Source organism: Mustela lutreola, chromosome 4 (assembly GCF_030435805.1).
Source record: "Mustela lutreola isolate mMusLut2 chromosome 4, mMusLut2.pri, whole genome shotgun sequence".
Classification (NCBI taxonomy): Eukaryota; Metazoa; Chordata; class Mammalia; order Carnivora; family Mustelidae; genus Mustela; species Mustela lutreola.
Window position 1 is genome coordinate 28,871,093 of NC_081293.1, and position 19,980 is coordinate 28,891,072.

Here is a 19,980-nt window from a genome sequence, read left to right on the forward strand (position 1 = left end):
CATTGTATGAGAGTCCTAAAGAGCACCTGTGATGATAAAGTAATGAGACTGAATTTTTGATAAACAAAAAGATATGTCAAGATATGCCAAATGTGCCTGGGTGGCTCAGTGGGTTAAGGCCTCTGCCTTCGGCTTGGGTCATGGTCCCAGGGTCCTGGGATCAAGCCCTGCATCGTGCTCTCTGCTCAGCAGGGAGCCTGCTTCCTCCTCTCCCTCTGCCTGCCTCTCCACCTACTTGTGATCCCTGTCTGAAAAAAAAAAAAAAAAATCTTTAGAAAGATATGCCAAATGTGATTCCTGCTAACCACAGGGAATCTACATTTGAAGCTTGATTCTAAAATCAGGGGATTGATTTTTTTTGTTTTTTGTTTTTTTACTAAACATGTTAACTCATATGTACAGATGAATGCCTCCTTCAAAGTGGTCATTCTAGAAGGTTCTACACGTACTCTAACCATGTCACTGTCCTCAACTCATTCCTGGAATTGTTTTCAGGGTCTGTAAGATAAGTCTTCTGCACTCAGTGACTCTTGAAGGTAGGTTTGATTTTCAAAAACAATCAAGTGTCCTTCTGGGTAACAAGGAGAACCAGTCAAACTGTGTAATCCCAAGAAGATCGATCCTAAAGAATACAGGCTGATTTTTCTTGAGTGAATTGTACTCAGCTCCAGAAGACAGTTTCTAAAGGCAAACCCCAGACAGTAGTAAACATTCTAGAGACCTGACAGGGGTGGAGTGGTGACTACTCTGAAGGAAACCCCATTCATTTGTATATGCAAATTTTCTAGCAGTTCCCTTTACCAGACTATTTGCTCTCATCCAGATCAACCCTCCCTTAGGGGACCCAGGTTCCCAGAAGTACAAGGACCTCGCTGCCTTAATCAGTTTTTTAAGCTGGGTCAATTTTTAATCCAACCTGAGAATGTTAAATAAGGGAAAAGAACCACTAGAGGAGTCTGGGGCTTATCACTCTTTGTGATTCAAAGGACAGAAAGACGACCCAGAGAGAAGTTCCTGAGACATAACTTTCTGCTCCATGTAAGAAAGACATTATCAGCAGCTGGAGCTGTCCAACAAGGGAGTTCATTTGCCTGGGAGATTGTGTTTCCAGCCCTGGGAAGAGTTTAAAAGGAAGACTGCTTATTACAGGACGGTGTAGAGGATCCTCGTCTATTGGGTGGGGAGCTACCCAATGACCTCCAAGGACTATCCACAGAGTCCAACCTGCACAGTACCTGGCAATTGTTAGATCCTGAAAAATCCTGAAAGGGAATGAATGAGGAATATAGAGCGTCTTGTGAGCCAAGTGAAAGGTTAGAGGCTGGGGCTCAGTCAGCTGCAGGGAAGGTAAGGAAAAGTTAAATGAAAATAGCCACCAAGAGGTGGGGCCTTCCTTGAGTTTTTGCTATCATAAGGAATTGCTTTGTACACCTGAAACGTTACATGTTTATGAATATTTCTGAGGGGGTAAGATGCTGAGAGAGGAGATAGACCACTGCTCACCCTTCTTAAACTCCTCCAGCACGGTGTCCAGCCGGGTATCATTGAAGACGCAGTGCAGGGGCCGGTTGTAGAAGCGAGTGACGGTGAGTAGCGGCGTGCAGTCGTCGGGGTCCACGAAGGCCAAGTCCTTGACAAACAGAATGTCTACAATGTTGTGCCGCTGATCGCCCTCGTACACGGGGATACGAGTGTAGCCGCTGCGCAGAATCTCTGAGACGGTGGCGAAGTCGAGCACCGCGTCGGAGCGCAGCATGAAGCAGTCCCCGAGGGGGGTCAGCACCTCCTCCACCACCTTGGTGCGCAGCTCCAAGGCGCCCTGGATGATGTTGAGCTCCTCCTTCACCAGGTCGCTGTAGGGGTCTGCGGCCCGTAGCGTCTCCAGCAGCTTCTCCCGCGTGTAGAAGGTGCTGATCTCTTGACGCAGCGCCCAGTCCAGCAGGCGACCCAGGGGGTAGCACACGGGGAAGGCGGCAGCCATCAGGAGTCGGGTCAGGCACACGCTGTGCGAAGCTATGGCCAGCCCGTGCCGAGAACACACTGAGTAGGGGCAGATCTCTGCGCCCAGAAACACGGCGCCGGTGCAGACGAGCGCCGGCAGCCACGGGAAGTGAATCCCTGCTTCGCTGTAATAATCTTCTCCGGTGCCCCCGACACCCGGCGGCAGCGAGGCGTACAGCCAGCCGGCCAGGGCCGCGTTGGCTCCGGCTTGGCCCAGGAGCAGGGTGCAGAGCAGATGGGTCCCCCTGCTGCGCACGGCCTGCACGCGGCGCGCCTGCTCCTGCTCTGCGGCCGAGCCGCTGTTCCGCAGCACCCGTAACTCCACCGGGTCCAGCGAGAGCAGGCTCAGGCGCAGGCCGCTGAAAAGGGCAGACAGGGCGAGCAGCAGGAGCGCCCCGAGCGCCCGGAGCCACGCTGGGGGCAATAGGTCCCCCCCAGGACCGTACAACCGCGGGCGGACGCGCAGCAGGAAGCCGCCGGCGGCGCCGTGGTGGTGCCAAGCGCGTCCGTCCCAGGCGCACAGCGAGAAGAGCTTCCCGCCACCGCCCGCGCCGCCCCGCTCTGCCTCGCCCTTGCGCAGCTCCCGCACCCTCACCTGGACTAAAGCCGAACCCGCCACGCCTCCGGGGCGCAATGGCCCCAGGACTTCCACGTCAGACGCCCAGTCGCTCTGCTCCCGACAGCGCTGCGGCCCCGGGGGGCGCGTGGGGACAGCACTGGGCGCCACGCCGCTACCCCCCGGGGGCTCCTCGATGAACATGAGCCGGGGAGCCCAGTCGCCGGTGCCGTTTTCTCCCGAGGAAAGGGTGGGTGCGGGCACCGGCGCCGCGGGCGCCGAGGGCCCGGGCTGGAAATAGACGCGCAGGAGGAAGCTGGTGCCTTCCGCGGCGCGCAGGGTGCCCCCCTCCAGGGACACGCGGCCTCCAGCGGTGTCCTCGGGCCGCAGGCCCAGCAGCCAAGCGGCGGCGGCTGGGGGCTGAGGAGACAGGGAGAAGAAGAGCAGGAGCACAGCGCCTCGGCTGCAGCAGTCCCGGAGCCTGACACCCACCGCTGTTGCCGCAGCCGCCATCCTGCACCCGGCGCGGATGCACGTGATACTGCAGAGAACAGAGGGAGATCTGGAGGGAGGAGGAGCCGGAGCCGGCAACCCGGCCTGGGGCAGGTCACCACGTGTGCACCCCCTGCAAGCGTGGGCTGTAGACGATGGGGATTCAGACCCAGCCCCCGCCTGGAGTCCCCGCAGGAGGCCGGAGGTGGCCACGCATCACTGCACCACGCATAACCCCCGAAACACGGGTGAATCTGAGCGGCAGCCTAAGAAAAGCTTGATTTGGAGCTCGGCCTCCTGCTCCAGCGGTAGGGAGGCACTCTGCGAACTCCTACCCGGCAGTAAATTCCCTGTCACCACGGCTTCCCCATTGGCCAGGGATATTTCCCAGCGTTTTGTCTCTCCTCCTGTCTCTTGCCTTCCCCCTTCTGGTCAAAAAATATTCCAGAGGCAGCCTCGAATCTGTAAAAACTTTGCATTTGGTCTCAACTCTGGTTGACCTTTAATGCTTTAAAATTTTAGGCATTACTTAAGTTCAACTCCTTGTTGAGATCCAAATGTCCATCAATAAGAAACTGTTAAAACAAATTGTTAACACTACTATGTGATGGAATACTATGCAGCAGGAAAAAAGTGACGTGGCTCCATGTGTTTGTGATATGGAAATATCTCCAAAGTAACAGTGGGAAAATAGGGAGGGGTGCTTGGGTGGCTCAGTCAGAGCATGGGACTCAAGAGCATGGGAGTCTTGAGTTCCACTGAAGTTATGATCTCAAGGTCCTGAAATGGGGACCATGCGCAGCAGGGAGTCTGCTTGAGATTCTTTCCATCTCCCTCTGTCCCTAACCCCACTCGTGTTTGCCTGTCCTCTCTCTCTCTCTCAAATAAATGAATCTTAGGGACTGGAGAAGATTATCCTGAGTGAAATAAGTCAGGCAGAGAGAGTCAATTATATGGTTTCACTTACTTGTAGAGCATAAAGAATAATATGGAGGACATGAGAAGGAAAGGAAAAGTGAATTGGGGTAAATCGGAGGGGGAGAGGAAGCACGAGAGACTGTGGACTCAGAAAAAAAACTGAGGGTTTGAGAGGGGACAGGGTGGAGGGATGGGTGAGCCTGGTGGTGGGTATTAAGGAGGGCACCTATTGCATGGGGCACCAGATGTGGTGCATAAACAATGAATCTTGGAACACCGAAAAAAATAAAATTAAATTAAGATGTTAAAAAAATAAAATAAATGAATCTTAAAAAAAGAAAGATAGTGAAATGCAGGACAATGTGTAATATGCTAGTTTGTATTAAAATTTAAGTGTAGATGTGCATATATACACATATAAAGGATTACTATGCAGAAGATACACAAGAAATTCTAAGTGTTCACTTCCGGAGAGCTGGACTAGATTGAAAGTTTGGTTGAGAGTATATATATGCAGGAGATTACAAAGAAAATCCAGAGATCCTCCAACTCCTCACCCCGCTTTCCCCGGGGGTTACATCTTAACTATGGTATAATACCAAAAGCAAGAAATTGGCATGGGTGTAAAGTGTGGTTATAGTTCTACCTCATTTTATCACATGGGTAGATTTACATAACGATCACTGCAATCAAAATGCAGAATTTTTCTATCTCCATAAAGCTCTGGGAGGGAGACCTTTTTTTTACTGAATTCCTTGTATTGTTTGAATTTACCATGGGCCTGTTACTTTATTTTTACTTTTATAAATTTATTTCTTAAATTTACATAGTAAAACTCACTTTTTGATGTGCTGTTCTATGAGTTTTGATGAATGCATATTCTTGTATTGCCATTAAGAATAGTGCCATTGGGGGCACTTGGTTGGCTCAGTGGGTTGAAGCCTCTGCCTTCTGCTCGGGTCATGATCCCCAGGTCCTGGGATCGAGCCCCAAGTAGGGGCTCGGCGGGGAGCCTGCTTCCTCCTCTCTCTGCCCACTTGTGATCTCTCTCTCTCTGTCAAATGAATAAATAAACTTAAAAAAAAAAAAAGAATAGGGGCACCTGGGTGGCTCAGTGGGTTAAGCCGCTGCCTTCGGCTCAGGTCATGATCTCAGGGTCCTGGGATCGAGTCCCGCATCGGGCTCTCTGCTCAGCAGGGAGCCTGCTTCCTCCTCTCTCTCTCTGCCTACTTGTGATCTCTGTCAAATAAATAAATAAAATCTTTAAAAAAAAATAGTGCCATCGAGGCATCTGGGGGCTCAGTGGGTTAAAGCCTCTGCCTTTGGCTCAGGTCATGATCCTGGGGTCCTGGGATCAAGCCCTGCATCGGGTTCTCTGCTCAGCAGGGGCCTGCTCCCCCCCACCCACTCTGCCTGCCTCTCTACCTACTTGTGATCTCTGTCAAATAAATAAATAAAATCTTAAAAAAAAATAGTGCCATCACCCTTCAATATTCACTCTGAGTCTCTCTTTGCAGAACCCCTCCCCCAATCCCATCTTCTGACAACCACTGATTTGTTTTCCCCTATAGTTTCCTTTTCTAGAGTGTCATACAAGTGCAATAATACAATTAAAACCTTTTGGATCTGGCTTCCCTTACTTAGTATAACACATTTAAGAGTCAACCATGTTGTTGTGTTTAATCAATAGTTCATTCCTTTTTGGAATTAACTGGGTAGTATTCTATTATGGCTGTATTCTATGGTAGTATTCTATTATGGGTAGTATTCTATAATGGCAGGGTAGTATTCTATTATGTGGATGCACCAAAGTTTGTTTATCCATTTACCAGTTTAAGAATATTTGAGAGATACCTTCGTTAGATTACTCCTTTCTGCTCATGACGCTGACGAGTAAGCATCCTTAGTCTCCCTCCCACCACCGTCATGCCTAAGTCAGAGTCTTCCAAAGAGTCTGGAACGCTGAGGAGGCTCTTCATCGGAGGACTGATAGATTGTGAAACAAAACTACCATTGCGTTAACATGCACTAGAGCCTGTCTATTATAAGCTGCCTTTTGTGAGGGCAGCTTGAGAGATAGAAGGAAGATTGGATCACAAGAGGGAACATTGAAGCATGTAGGGGAAGTATGGGGGAAGGGGAGAAAAGGGGTCAAGCATGTGATCGTTTCTCTTAAGCATTGGCAAAAACCACTCTCGCTTTTCTCCCTGAATTCTTTCCCAATCCTCTCCTGAATCCTCTCTCCTGTCTCCTCTCCCAACCTAACTTCCTCAACACAAAGCTACCTGCTATCCTAAGGGTTCTCCCACCTCTTTAGGGCCACAGGACTTTATTATTGTTATAACACCACTTAACAACTTTATCAAGCTTTAGTATTACAAAGGAATGTCAAATTTAGTATTATACACACACATACACACTAGCGCTGTGTAGTAGATGTGATTCTACCCATTTTACAGACCATGTTAAATGACTGGGTAAAATTTCTTTGGACCCTAGATTGATGCCCCCTCACCTTGCAGTGTTGACCAGTACCAAAATAAAACCCTTCAAAAATATTAGATCAGGAATTTAAAAACTTAAATTTCTGATTATAAAATACTATATTCTCATTGCGAATAAAATTTTAAAGCAGAAAAGCATTAATAAAAATAAACTATAACCCCACCATCCAGAGATAAACAGTGTTAATATTTTGGCACATTTCCTTTTTTATTTTCTATATACAAAGATAACTGAGAAATACATAGACACATACACACACACACACACACATAAGCCCTCATATATTTATCTATTTTATAATTGGAATACATATTATACATACAATTCTACTCTGCTTCTGTCACTTAATATATCAAGAGCATTTTCTTTTTGTTTTTTTAATGAGAATAGGAATCTTTATTAGTTAACTCATTATTTAGATAACTTGCAAAAATATTTTAAGAACAAAAATGTAAACTTTTCTCAGCTTCTTGGGAGGAAGGCCATATTTAAATTTAGGCTAATATATTTAATATATGTTATTCAGGAACTATTTATTACTCTTTCCCCTTGATTAGCTTGATTCCAATGGTCATTCGGCCATTGTTCAACTACTTCTTCTTTTTTTAATTTCTTTTCAGCATAACAGAATTCATTGTTTTTGCACCACACCCAGAGTTCCATGCAATACATGCCCTCCTTAATACCCACCACCTGGCTCCTCCAACCTCCCACCCCCCGCTCCTTCAAAACCCTCAGATTGTTTTTCAGAGTCCATAGTCTCTCATGGTTCACCTCCCCTTCCAATTTCCCTCAACTCCCTTCTCTTCTCCATCTCCCTATATCCTCCATGTTATTTGTTATGCTCCACAAATAACTGAAACCATATGATACTTGACTCTCTCCGCTTGACTTATTTCACTCAGCATGATCTCTTCCAGTCCTGTCCATGTTGCTGCAAAAGTTATTCATCCTATCAGAAAGGATGAATACGGGACATCTGGGTGGCTCAGTGGGTTAAGTCTCTGCCTTCAGCTCAGGTCATGATCTCAGGATCCTGGGATAGAGCCCCACATCAGGCTCTTTGCTCGGCAGGGAGCCTGCTTCCCTCTCTCTCTCTGCCTGCTTCTCTGCATACTTGTGATCTCTCTCTGTAAAATAAATAAATAAAATCTTAAAAAAAAAAAAAAAAGAAAGGATGAATACTTTCTGACGGAGGCATAATACTCCATAGTATATATGGACCACATCTTCCTTATCCATTCACCCATTGAAGGGCATCTTGGTTCTTTCCACAGTTTGGCAACCGTGGCCATTGCTGCTATAAACATTGGGGTACAGATGGCCCTTCTTTTCACTACATCTGTATCTTTGGGGTAAATACCCAGTAGTGCAATTGCAGGGTCATAGGGAAGCTCTATTTTTAATTTCTTAAGGAATCTTTACACTGTTTTCCAGAGTGGCTGCACCAACTTGCATTCCCACCAACAGTGTAAGAGGGTTCCCCTTTCTCCACATCCTCTCCAACACACGTTGCTTCCTGTCTTGCTAATTTTGGCCATTCTAACTGGTATAAGGTGGTATCTCTATGTGGTTTTAATTTGAATCTCTCTGATGGCTAGTGATGATGAACATTTTTTCATGTGTCTGATAGCCATTTGTATGTCTTCATTGGAGAAGTGTCTGTTCATATCTTCTGCCCATTTTTTAATATGATTATCTGTTTTGTGTGTGTTGAGTTTGAGAAGTTCTTTATAGATCCTGAATATCAACCTTTTGTCTGTACTGTCATTTGAAAATATCTTCTCCCATTCCGTGGGTTGCCTTCAAGAGCATTTTCTTAAATATAAAAAAGTATTTTGTAAATGTAATTTTTAAAATATGGAACTATTACTATATATCTATTATATTGTGAGAAAGGGGGAACTGTAAGAAGGAAATTATTTCCAGCTGCATCAATTCTATTTTTTGCAAGTGTTAGGCTTAGAAAAGTCAATCCACTTTTCTGGGCCCATTTCCTCATCTGTGAAATGAAATACAGTTTTAAGGTCCCTAACCTCTCATGAGTCAGTGAGTAAGGGCTAATGTACACTGGGTGAAGATAATCTAGAGAGACATACTTTTCCTTTACTGAACAGGAGGCTCTGGAAAAGTACTGTTTCTGGAGCTCTACTATAACTAAAAGGATATCTAGGGACAGGTGTAGGCAGTGTGATTCTAGAAAGGAAGAACTGCAAAAAAATATCTTCTTGGAATCTGAATTTTGATGAGATCATCAGATTTCTTATAAAATGGGCACTTCTAGTTTACAAGATGGGCAATTTCTCACTTCCTAGAGAGATAGAGAAAATGATAGTTGCCTTTAATTTCAAGACCATGCTACTTCAGAATGTACATGTTAAAATGCTTTTTGTTTATTTCATTACTTGTTCATTCATTCAGTGAATTCTTGCCTGTGAACAAAGTGCCAGGCAGTGCTAGATATTCTGCATGGACAGATACCATGGTTGCTGTCACGGAGCTTAGATTCTAGATGACAGCTAGATGGCAGACATTAATTAATCACTCCTATGAAGATGATGGTCAAAGTGTCACACAAATATATAATCTGGGAACCCATCTAGAGGGGAAAGTTTAGAAAGACTATACCCAAAAATGGAATTCAATGAAAATGGAAGAATTTATACATTGGAAGAATGTGAAAAATATATTTCATGCCTTCTATTCCTTTTTGTACATAAAAAATGATGACAATGTATTAATAATATTCTTAATAATAAACTCATTAACATTTATTGAGAGCTTACTATGTGCCAAGTATATTCTCCTTTTTAATCTTCATAATAAATAAAAACTGGGACTCAGATTGTGTAACTTTGTGAATTGTCATCAATGTGTTGAGGAGCCCAACTGTATACACAGTCTGAGTCTGGAGTTTACAGTTTAAAAAGCTGGGAAAATAATAGTAATACCAGGTAACCCTTACATAAGGCTTATGTATCAGGCATCAACTAACTCACTTAGTTCTCATAAGAACCTTTGGAAGTAGGTATTTTTATTATCATTTCCACTTTACATGAGGAAGCCAAGCTACAGACATATTAAGTACCTTGATGGACAAGATTATACAACTAGTGGCATAGGTACTGTTACTAGACTACATTATTTTATTCTACACACACTATAGCTATCTGTCCCATTCCTTTGACATTCATACATACAAATATTTGCTTGCGTTGTTTTAAATAGTTGTACTTATGTTCCTATAATTAAAATATTCTGTTTCTTTTCATTCATCATTATAGCATACTTTTCCTCAGTAAAACTGTTTATAAGCATGTTTTTCCTTTTTTCTTCCCTCCTCTCATCCTCTGGCATAATGGTGATGGTGGTGGCTATTGTTATTTGTTGATTTTATCATTGGCCCAGAGGATTGAGTTAATCATCTTCCTCAGTTCAGGGGCTGTGAAGAACCCTCCTTCACCTCATCCTAATTCCCAATCCCATCCTCTCTCTCTTTAGGTAGCCACTCCAATATTTTGATGTATCATTAAACACATATGTATCCTTGTAAAATTGGTTTTTTTTGTGTGTGTGTTTTATTGAGATATGATTAACATACCATAAAATCCATCCTTTTAAACCAAACAATTCAGTGGTTTTTCATATATTCACAAAGTTCTACAATCATTGTCACTACCCAATTCCAGAGTATTTTCATAACCTCTAAAAGAGATCCCATACCCATTAGCAATCACCTTCCTTCTCTTGCCCTATGTCCTAGCATCTGCTGATCTCTATTTGTCTATGTAGGTGCTTTTCATTTTCATTATATGTGCTCTAGAACTTGTTGTTTTTCTTACATTGTCACTCAACACTGTGTTTGTAAAATCAGTCCATGTTGCTGAATGTGTGCCTGGTTTAATGTTCCTAAATGCTGGATGGTCTTCCACAGTGGAGAGCCACATATTTTCACCTATCCTTTGGGAGTGGACACTTAGATTACCATCAACTTTCCACTACCACACACAAAGTCACACTGAAATACTTGGCCATTCCCTACTGGACTTATGGAGGACTCCTCTTGGATGTGCCTGCTGTGGGACTGTCGGGTCACAGTGTATACATACTTACGTACATATGTATGTATACCTACATACACTTAATTTCACTCAGTATTATCAGCTTATCTCCACCAGCACTGTCTATAATTTCCTGTTTTCCTATGTCTTAGCTAAAATTTAGTATTATTCACTCTCCAAATTTGGCCAGGCTAATGGGGTATGAAGTGTTATCTCGTTTTTAAAATACGAATGTCTTTGATTCTCTCCCTCTCTCTATTTTTTTTTTTTTTTTTTTTTTTTGGTGGGTACAAAGCTCCCAAGGAGGGAGTTGCCTGCTTTTGATTATTCTCAATAACTTTGAGCATCTCTTCATATATATTTGTTAGTCTTTCAGGTGTGAAATTGAGTGGAATGGGGCTAAAGTTTTGGGCTGACATTTAAAGTACACCTGCTCTTTCTTTTATAGGACGTATTTTCAACAGTGGTTTATATCTGAAAACACTAACCCATGCTTTACTCTGCTTGAAGCCCTGGACCCTACTGAGACAGAAACATGAGATGGAACTTCCCAGTAAAGCAGGGGTAAGGCAGTCTGGACATGTTAATGTCTACAATAAACAGTTAATTGGGTACACAACGTTTCTGAGATACAGGCTTTTTTTTTTTTTTTTTTTTTTTTTTTGGTAGAGCAGGACCTTGTAGGACTTAGTATATTTCTTTTTTTTTTTTAATTTTTATTTATTTTTAAAATTTCTTTTCGGTGTTCCAGAATTCATTGTTTATGCACCACACCCAGTGCTCCATGCAATACACGCCCTCCACAATACCCACCACCAAGCTCACCCAACCTCCCACCTCCCGTCCCTCCAAAACCCTCAGATTGTTTTTCAGAGTCCACAGTCTCTCATGGTTCGTCTCCCCCTCCAATTTCCCCCAACTCCTTTCTCCTCTCCATCTCCCCATGTCCTCTGTGTTATTTCTTATGCTCCACAAATAAGCAAAACCATATGATAATTGACTCTCTCTGCCTGACTTATTTCACTCAGCATAATCTCTTCCAGTCCCATCCATGTTGATACAAAAGTTGACTATTCATCCTTTCTGATGGAGCCGTAATACTCATAGTATATATGGACCACATCTTCCTTATCCATTCATCCATTGAAGGGCATCTTGGTTCTTTCCACAGTTTGGCAACCGTGGCCATCGCTGCTATAAACATTGGGGTACAGATGGCCCTTCTTTTCACTACATCCGTATTTTGGGGGTAAATACCCAGTAGTGCAATTGCAGGGTCATAGGGAAGCTCTATTTTTAATTTCTTAAGGAATCTCTACACTGTTTTCCAGAGTGGCTGCACCAACTTGCATTCCCACCAACAGTGTAAGAGGATTCCCCTTTCTCCACATCCTCTTCAACACACAGTTTGTTTACTGTCTTGTTAATAATAGGTGTAAGGTGGTATCTCTATGTGGTTTTAATTTGAATCTCCCTGATGGCTAGTGATGATGAACATTTTTTCCTGTGTCTGTTAGCCATTTGATACAGGCATTTCTATAGTTAATAAGAAAAGCTCTTGCCTAGAGCAGGGAGGGTTTTTTTTTTTTTTTCCCTTTTTCTTTCAAAAAAGGTCAAGAGTTTTTTTTTTTTTTAAATGATTAATCCCAGGGTGCCTGGGTAGCTCAGTGGGTTGGGCCACTGCCTTCGGCTCAGGTCATGATCTCAGGGTCCTGGGATCGGGTCCCATATCGGGCTCTCTGCTCAGCAGGGAGCCTGCTTCCCTCTATCTCTCTCTCTCTGCCTGCCTCTCCATCTACTTGTGATCTCTCTTTGTCAAATAAATAAATAAAATCTTTAAAAAAAAATGATTAATCCCAGCATCTTGGCAGTCAGTAAATCAACCCCACTTGATCACCTGACTGAAATCAGGCAACCCAATGTGGGCTACCAGACTGGGTGACAGAGAGCTGGAAGCAGAGGTAACCTCTAGGCATACAGAAAAAAATACTGAAGATGTTTTCTTTACTGAGAAGAAATGGGGAAAATGATACAGATGTGATCAGCTTGGGTACTGTTTTTCAGGATAATATGTTCTCAGAATGTAAGGGAAAAATCAATGTGATTAAGACAGTCTTTAATGTAGCAAAACATTATTTTTTTTCCTTCATACAGCAATGCTTCTCTAATTTCATTATGCTTAATAATCATAAAAATCACCTGGGAAAGTTTGTTTTTGTTGAAACAGATTCTAGAAGAATACAGAAACTGGTAAACTGGTAACAGTGGTTGCCTCTCCGAAGAGAAATCGGTAGCTGGGAAATAGGAGAGAAACTTTTTCCTTTTGATATTTTAAATTTTGTACAATTAACATCGATTTCCTATTCAACATAATTTACATTTCATTAACAAATGCACATTCCTATTTCCATTTTGATTCTGTGGATCAAGAATCTGCATTTTAACAAGCATCTCTTTTGATTCCAATAGAGCTGACTGGTTGGCTCATTTTTGGAGAAACAATGATACAGAGGAGATGTTTTTTTTTTTTAATTAATTAATTAATTAATTAATTAATTTTACAGAGAGAGATCACAAATAGAGAGGCAGGCAGAGAGAGAGAGAGAGGGAAGCAGGCTCCCTGCTGAGCAGAGAGCCTGATGTGGGACTCGATCCCAGGACCCTGAGATCATGACCTGAGCTGAAGGCAGCAGCTTAACCCACTGAGCCACCCAGGCACCCCAGAGGAGAAGTTTTTAATCTTTTTTAGATTTATGCATTCCTGTGAATTTTTAATGAAAGCTATGGGCTTTGTTCCTAGAAAATTGCACATGTATACAAGGACACAATAATGTGAATATCTTGGGAGTACAGTTGTAGGGCATTCATGGGAAACTCAGTAGCCATGTGTCCATGAGTCTCATGTTAGGGACCCCAATACGGAGGTTTTGCTTTTCTTCATGGCAAAAAGTTTTTTTTAAAAGGAGAGGTCTAGAGACTTGAGAACACTTTTAACTGTGTGTGTGTGTGTGTATGTGTGTATGTCTATATGTACCCGTGAGCCTCTGTATAGAAGAACAAAAGGAATTTCTACTTTTGATGAAGGGTTCCTTCTCCATTTCTAGAAGTAGTTCCTAACTAATAAACAGAAGATGGATCCCTCAACAATTTCCTTCCAGCTACATCCTGTCCACAAACATGTTAATGAAATTTGCAGATGATCCCAAAAGAGGATATGCTGCAAACACCAGGAAAGCTGAAGAAATTATGTAAAACATTAGCAATATGGCAAAGAGAATGACAGTCGACTTGGAAAAATTTCAAGTAGAGGCATCTGGGGAGAAGTCATTGGAAAGAAAATTTTTCATAGGAAGGGCAACACCTGGAAAGTAGTGATGGCTATAATAGGCCCAAGGGTGATGCTAAATGGCAAATTAGATACATGTCTGTTGTATAATATTGTGAGAAAAATATGACACCGACCTCTGGTTACAAAGCAGGGAGATAATGGTTCTTTCTGTTTGGCCCTAGTGAGATAGCACCTGGTATGCTGTTTTTAGTATTGGACACTTCATTAGTGGAAAATTGTTGGTTAACATTTGGGAATTGTTGGGAAGCAAGAAACAGGAACAATTAAAAACATTTATTTGACACGACTCAACCATTCAAAACCAATGTCACAGAGGGAAAAAGGAATAATGAAACTCTATACTTAGATTTTGTTGCTGAGAAATCAAAGAAATCAAAGATCTTTTCACTATAATTTCAGCATGGACCCACTGATTGTTAAAGCAGGGAGAGATTTTGGAGGTGAATTCCGATGATGTTTAAATTCCTGGGCTGTGCTAAAATTCTATTCTGTTAGCTGGGCAGGTTGCTCTTGGGCTTTGCATTTCATAGAGCTCTAGAAAGAGTCCTCTTAAAACATAGATCTGAGGGGCACCTGGGTGGGTCAGTAGGTTTGGCTCAGGTCATAGTCCTAGGGTTGTGGGATCCAGTCCTGCATCAGGTTCCTTGATCAGCGGGGAGCCTGCTTCCCCCTCTCCATCTGCCCCTCCCCCTGCTTGTGCTCTTTCTGTCTTTCTCTCTCTCAAATAAATAAGTAAAATCTTAAAAAAAAAAACCCAACCCAAAACATACATCTGACATTCTCCTGATTAAAACCTTCCATTAGAATAAACCTAACATTTTAACAGGGCCCACACTACATTGTTCTGCTGAATCTGGCCTTTGCCTAAATCTTGACTTTTACCACTGTCCCTTGAGCTCCTCAGTCTTCAGCCACACTGGTCTCCTTGCCGTTTGTAGAACTCTCCAAGATCATTACAGCCTCATGGTCTTTGCATTTGTTGTTCACTCCTCCAGCTTCTTGCATTACTGATTCCTTCTCATCTTTCTTCCTTTCATAAACATGTCTTCTAAAGTCTCCATCCCCAGAGTGCCTGGGTGGCTCAGTCTGTTAAGTGTCTGCCTTCAACTCGGGTCATGATCCAGGGTTCTGGGATGGATCCCCACATGCAGCTCCATGCTGGGAGTCTGCTTCTCCCTTCCCCAGTCCCCGCATTTGTTTTCTCTTCCTCTCTCATTCAAATAAATAAATACAATCTAAAAAAAAAAAAATCAAGTCTCCATCCCCATAACACCATCCTGTTTATAGCACTACCACAACTTACTTATTTACTTACTTACTCATTTATTATCTTTTCCCCCTATTAGGACTACCTAGTAAATACTAAGGAGAGCAATTTCTGGGTCATATGGTAAGAGTATGGTTAGCTTTTTAAGAAAACACCAAAACTGTCTTCTGAAGTGGCTATACCACTTTGCATTACCACCAGCAATGGATGAAATTTCCTGTTGCTCCACATCCTGGGTGGCTCAGTGGGTTAAGCCTCTGCTTTCGGCTCAAGTCATGATCTCAGGGTTCTGGGGTCGAGTCCTGCATTGGGCTCTCTGCTAGGCAGGGAGCCTGCTTCCTGTTCTCTCTCTGTCTGCCTCTCTGCCTACTTGTCATCTCTCTCTGTCAAATAAATAAAAATCTTAAAAAAAAAAAAAAGAGCTCTCTTCAGCATTTCTTGTAAGGAAGGTCTAGTGGTGACAAATTCTTTCAGCTTTTGTTTGGGAAGAGATAAGTATTTATAAAACAGATATCTGGTTACATCAATCCCCTGCCTCCAATGGCTATCTATTGATCTTAGGATAAAGTAAAAATCCTTTAACATGGATTATTAAAGTCCTTTGCGAGCAGTCTTCTCTCTGCTTCATCATTTTACTTCTCAATGGTGCTAAATGGCAGAACTGAAATTTAAACCTAGATAACTGACTTCCCAGTAATAATATTCTTTTTTTTTAAAGATTTTATTTATTTACCTGACAGAGATCACAAGTAGGCAGAGAGGCAGGCAGAGAGAGAGGGTGAAGCAGGCTTCCTGCTGAGCAGAGCCCGATGTGGGGCTCGATCCCAGGACCCTGAGATCATGACCTGAGCTGAAGGCAGAGGCTTAACCCACTGAGCCACCCAGGTGCCCCCAAGTAATAATATTCTTAATTGCTTACCCGCATTGTGCCAGCAGCCAGCCATAATCTCTTTCATTGTCTTCTATGGACTATGCTTTTTCTTATCTTTAGGTTTTACTACATGCTCTTGCTTCTGCTTGGAATTTTCTCTGTTCACTCTCCTGGCTTGGAAAACTCCTCCCTTATTTATCCTTCACATCTTAGCTTACAAGTTTCTGTATCTTACATACAGCTTTACATAATTTCCCAAATCTGGGTCAGGAGATCCTGCTCTATATTCCTTTAAATCCCCTTTCTTCCCTTGCCATATAACTTATTCATTATATTATAGTGGCTAATTTATTTAGTTTCTTGATAGGAATTTAGGTTCTGTGATTTCAGAGACTGTGATGATCTCATGGATCATTACATCTCCAAGACCTACCCCACAGTGGGCACTGGAAACATTTTTTTGTTATATAAATGAATGTATGATTTACAATTCCTTAATAAGGTATTCTCCTATTCTGATACTTAATCGTGGGGGGTCGATAAGGTAACTAGAGTTATTTTCCTGTTTGAATCTCTTGTGGGAGCGATTCAAAGCACATCCTAGAAAGAAATCAAAGGCAGCTGAGATGCTCAGGAGAAACACAAAGAGCTGGAGCAGGTGGACGCTGTAACTCTTTGCTCTTAGTGCTTTCTCCTCGTGGTCCTTTTGGGTCTAACAGTATTTTGGCTGCGAGGGGTCACACCATCCCACCAGCCCACCGGAAGCCCAGAGAGCGCGGATCCTTCTCAGCCAAGACCCTACTCTCTGTCGGAAATATCGCGATACCTCCTCACCAATCAGGACCTCGCGATATGATACCACAGCCGAAGCCCAGCGTGTTCACATTTGACAGGTTCCCCGGGGGTTATGGAAAGTTCAGGAATCTTCTTAGGTCTTCGAATGGTTAACGACCTTCCAACACGTGTTCTGCCTCTGGGCTTGTCTTTTGGGCCTGGAACACCGGACTGGACCGACAGAGCTTGCGGGAGAATGGTGGCCACCTGACTGGAGTCCCTGAGAGGAAAAATGCCCGCAAGGGGAGAATGGCCGTTGTCTCTGGGGAATCGTCGTGTGCCCTGTGGGGGCGGAGGACTGGCGATAAGCGGAAAAACTCAGACTGGCAAACGCGGGAAAGCTCTGTTTCCAGAAAAAAGAGGGAACCAGGAGGAGATTATTTTTTTGCAGCCAGCAGGGCTGCCCACAGCCCTAGGGTTGGTGGCTAGAGGAGCCCACCTGGCCTGACGCCCCACCGGAGCCTGAGGGACCCTGGGCGGAGATTGGAGAGCAACAGGTGGTGGCCAGGAGACAGGTGAGCACTGCCTGCTTTTGAGAACTCTTAGAGGGACGAATGGAGGAAGGAGTGTTCGGAGAAAATACGGACTCCCTGTTAACTGGAGGTGAGGGGGGATGGGGACTGAGGGCGCGAGATTTGGGTTATGGCCGTAATGGGATGAGATTTATACTCACTGTTCTGGAAGACCGCGGGAAATACTGGTTGTATTTGGACTCTTCAGTTGCTGCAGTTGGGTGACTATGGAACTGAGGAGATTAGTGGGTAGGACTCCGCTGAACAATAGTTATAAAATGTTTATAAAAAATAAAAAATTAAAAAAAAAAGTTGATATATAACATTTCTTTAGACATAACGATAACAATGGGAGTGAATATCCAAGCTTACTTGCTTAGTCTGAGTGTAGAGATTTAGATACATAGGTTTCTTGCTTGCTCTTCTCCCTTTCCTCCTGCCTGCCCTCCTCTCTTTTTCCCCTCTTGTCACTCCTTCTCTTTCTTCCTATCCTCATCACTCCCTCTTTTCGTCCATTAAGCCAGGCATTTTTAACCCTAGAATTTTGGTGATTCGTGAACTGGGATGGAAGGAAAATCACATGTTTATTTTGCTTAACATGTAAACCAACTTTTGCATTTTTATCAACTATGAAATTGTAAACCACAGAAGTAATTAGCAGTACCTGCGACAATGTCATCAGTGGAAATCATGTAGTATTAACAGTACCTGTACCTTTGACCACAGAAATCTTAGGTGTTGACGGTCACATTGTGGATATTTAGAAATACTCCTGCTCACTACTGTAAAACTTTGAGTTATGTAATTTGCCTCCTGATCTTTTATTCAGTGTTAACACTGAAACATTTAATAGTATGTCAGTAATTTAAAACGTGTTTTTATAAGTATAGTTCAATATAATTGGTTTCCTTTTCGTATTTCTCATCCATTACTAATCTTACTATGGTGCCTAGAAGGAAAATTAGTGTCAATCTTAAGAACGTGAATGACCCAAATCATTGTACTACAAATACTTATACAATTTAGGTGGTTTCCACTTCTTTCTACAAAACTGAAGGAGTGCCTACTGTAGTTGTTAATTGATAGATAAAAGTAATTTTTAATAAGAGATCACTGAGATTTGGCATATAACTCTAGAGGAAAGCAAAGAGTTATGCGATGTTGCTCTAATAAAATGGTTATTATTTCTATTTACTTATTTATGTAAACAAACTTTCTCAGAGTTTATGTATTTTTTAAAATTATCATATAATGTATTATTTGTTTCAGGGGTACAGGTCTGTGATTCATCAGTCTTACATAATTCACAGCCCTCACCATAGCACATACCTCCCCGAATGTCCATCACCTAGCCCTCCTTCCCTCCTTCCCTCCAGCAGCCCTCAGTTTGTTTCCTGAGATTAAGAGTCTCCCTCTCTGGTTTCATCTCCTTTCAATTTTCCCTCCCTTCTCCTATGATCCTCTGTCTTGTTTCTCAAATTCTTCATATCAGTGAGATCATATGATAATTGTCTTTCTCTGACTGACTTTTTTCACTCAGAGCTTATATTTAAAAATAAAATTTAAAAAGGGAAGTGATTGATTTTGTACATTGACTAATACTATCAATAGATTTATAAAGTAAAAACCACATTTCATCTCAGTAAGATTTATGATGTCAAAAAATTTTCTTATGCTTAATATCTATATAAATTATGTTTATGCTATTTTGCTCATTTGGGTACTAATTGTAATGACAGTATCATTCAAAAGAAATTTTTTTTTAATACTTTGATTCTTATGGTTCTGGTAAATGACACCTTGATTTTGGACTTCTGAGCCCCAGAACTTTGAGAGGATTAATTTCTGTTTTAAGCTAACCATCAAGGTTATTTTTAACCTTGTAATTTGTGACAGCAGCTACAGGAAACTAATACATAAACTTTATAGAGTATGCAAATGTTTAGTTTTAGTAGATAATGCGGAGTAGTTTTCCAGAGTGATTGTACTGATTTACACTCCCAGTAGCAATGTATGAGAGTTCTGGTTGCTCTGCATCAAGGGCTGGGTGCCAGATATGAAAGAGTCAGATAGTATATATATTAGTGTATATATTAGGCTTTATAGGACATATGGACTTGGGGCAAATACTCAGCTCTGTCATTGTAGCACAGAAGAAGCCATAGACATCACATAAATGAAAGAGTATGGACCCTTTCCAACAGAACTTTATTTCAAAAATAGGTGGTGGGTCCTAGTTTGCTGACTCTCACTCTGTATCCTCACCAACATTTGGTATTTTCTGTTCTTTTCATTTTAGTCATTCTAGTCAATGTGTACTGATATTTCATTATGGTTTTATTTTTTTTAAGATTTTATTTATTTATTTGACAGAGATCACAAGTAGGCAGAGAAGCAGGCAGAGAGAGAGGAAGGGAAGCAGGCCCCCGCTGAGCAGAGAGCCCGATGTGGGACTCGATCCCAGGACCCTGAGATCATGACCTGAGCTGAAGGCAGCAGCTTAACTCACTGAGCCAGGTGCCCTCATTGTGGTTTTAAATCACATATCCTTGATGACTGATAAAGTTGAGCATCTTTTCAGGTGTTGTCCATTTAGATGTACTCTTTTGTGAGG

General features: G+C 42.6%; 1 protein-coding gene across 2 annotated transcripts in view; it reads right to left on the bottom strand.

Moving 5' to 3' along the window:
- CNNM1 (cyclin and CBS domain divalent metal cation transport mediator 1) overlaps positions 1–3,438 on the bottom strand; it is a 60,509-nt gene extending 57,071 nt beyond the window's left edge. Inside the window, exon 1 of one of the 2 annotated variants that reach the window (XM_059169236.1) lies at positions 1,504–3,438. In XM_059169236.1, coding sequence (XP_059025219.1) covers positions 1,504–3,070 — 1,567 coding nt within the window. In that variant the 5' untranslated portion in view covers positions 3,071–3,438. The remainder of the gene's footprint in view (positions 1–1,503) is intronic. The other variant, XM_059169237.1, reaches the window with a different exon arrangement.
- Between the last annotated feature and the right edge of the window lie 16,542 nt (positions 3,439–19,980).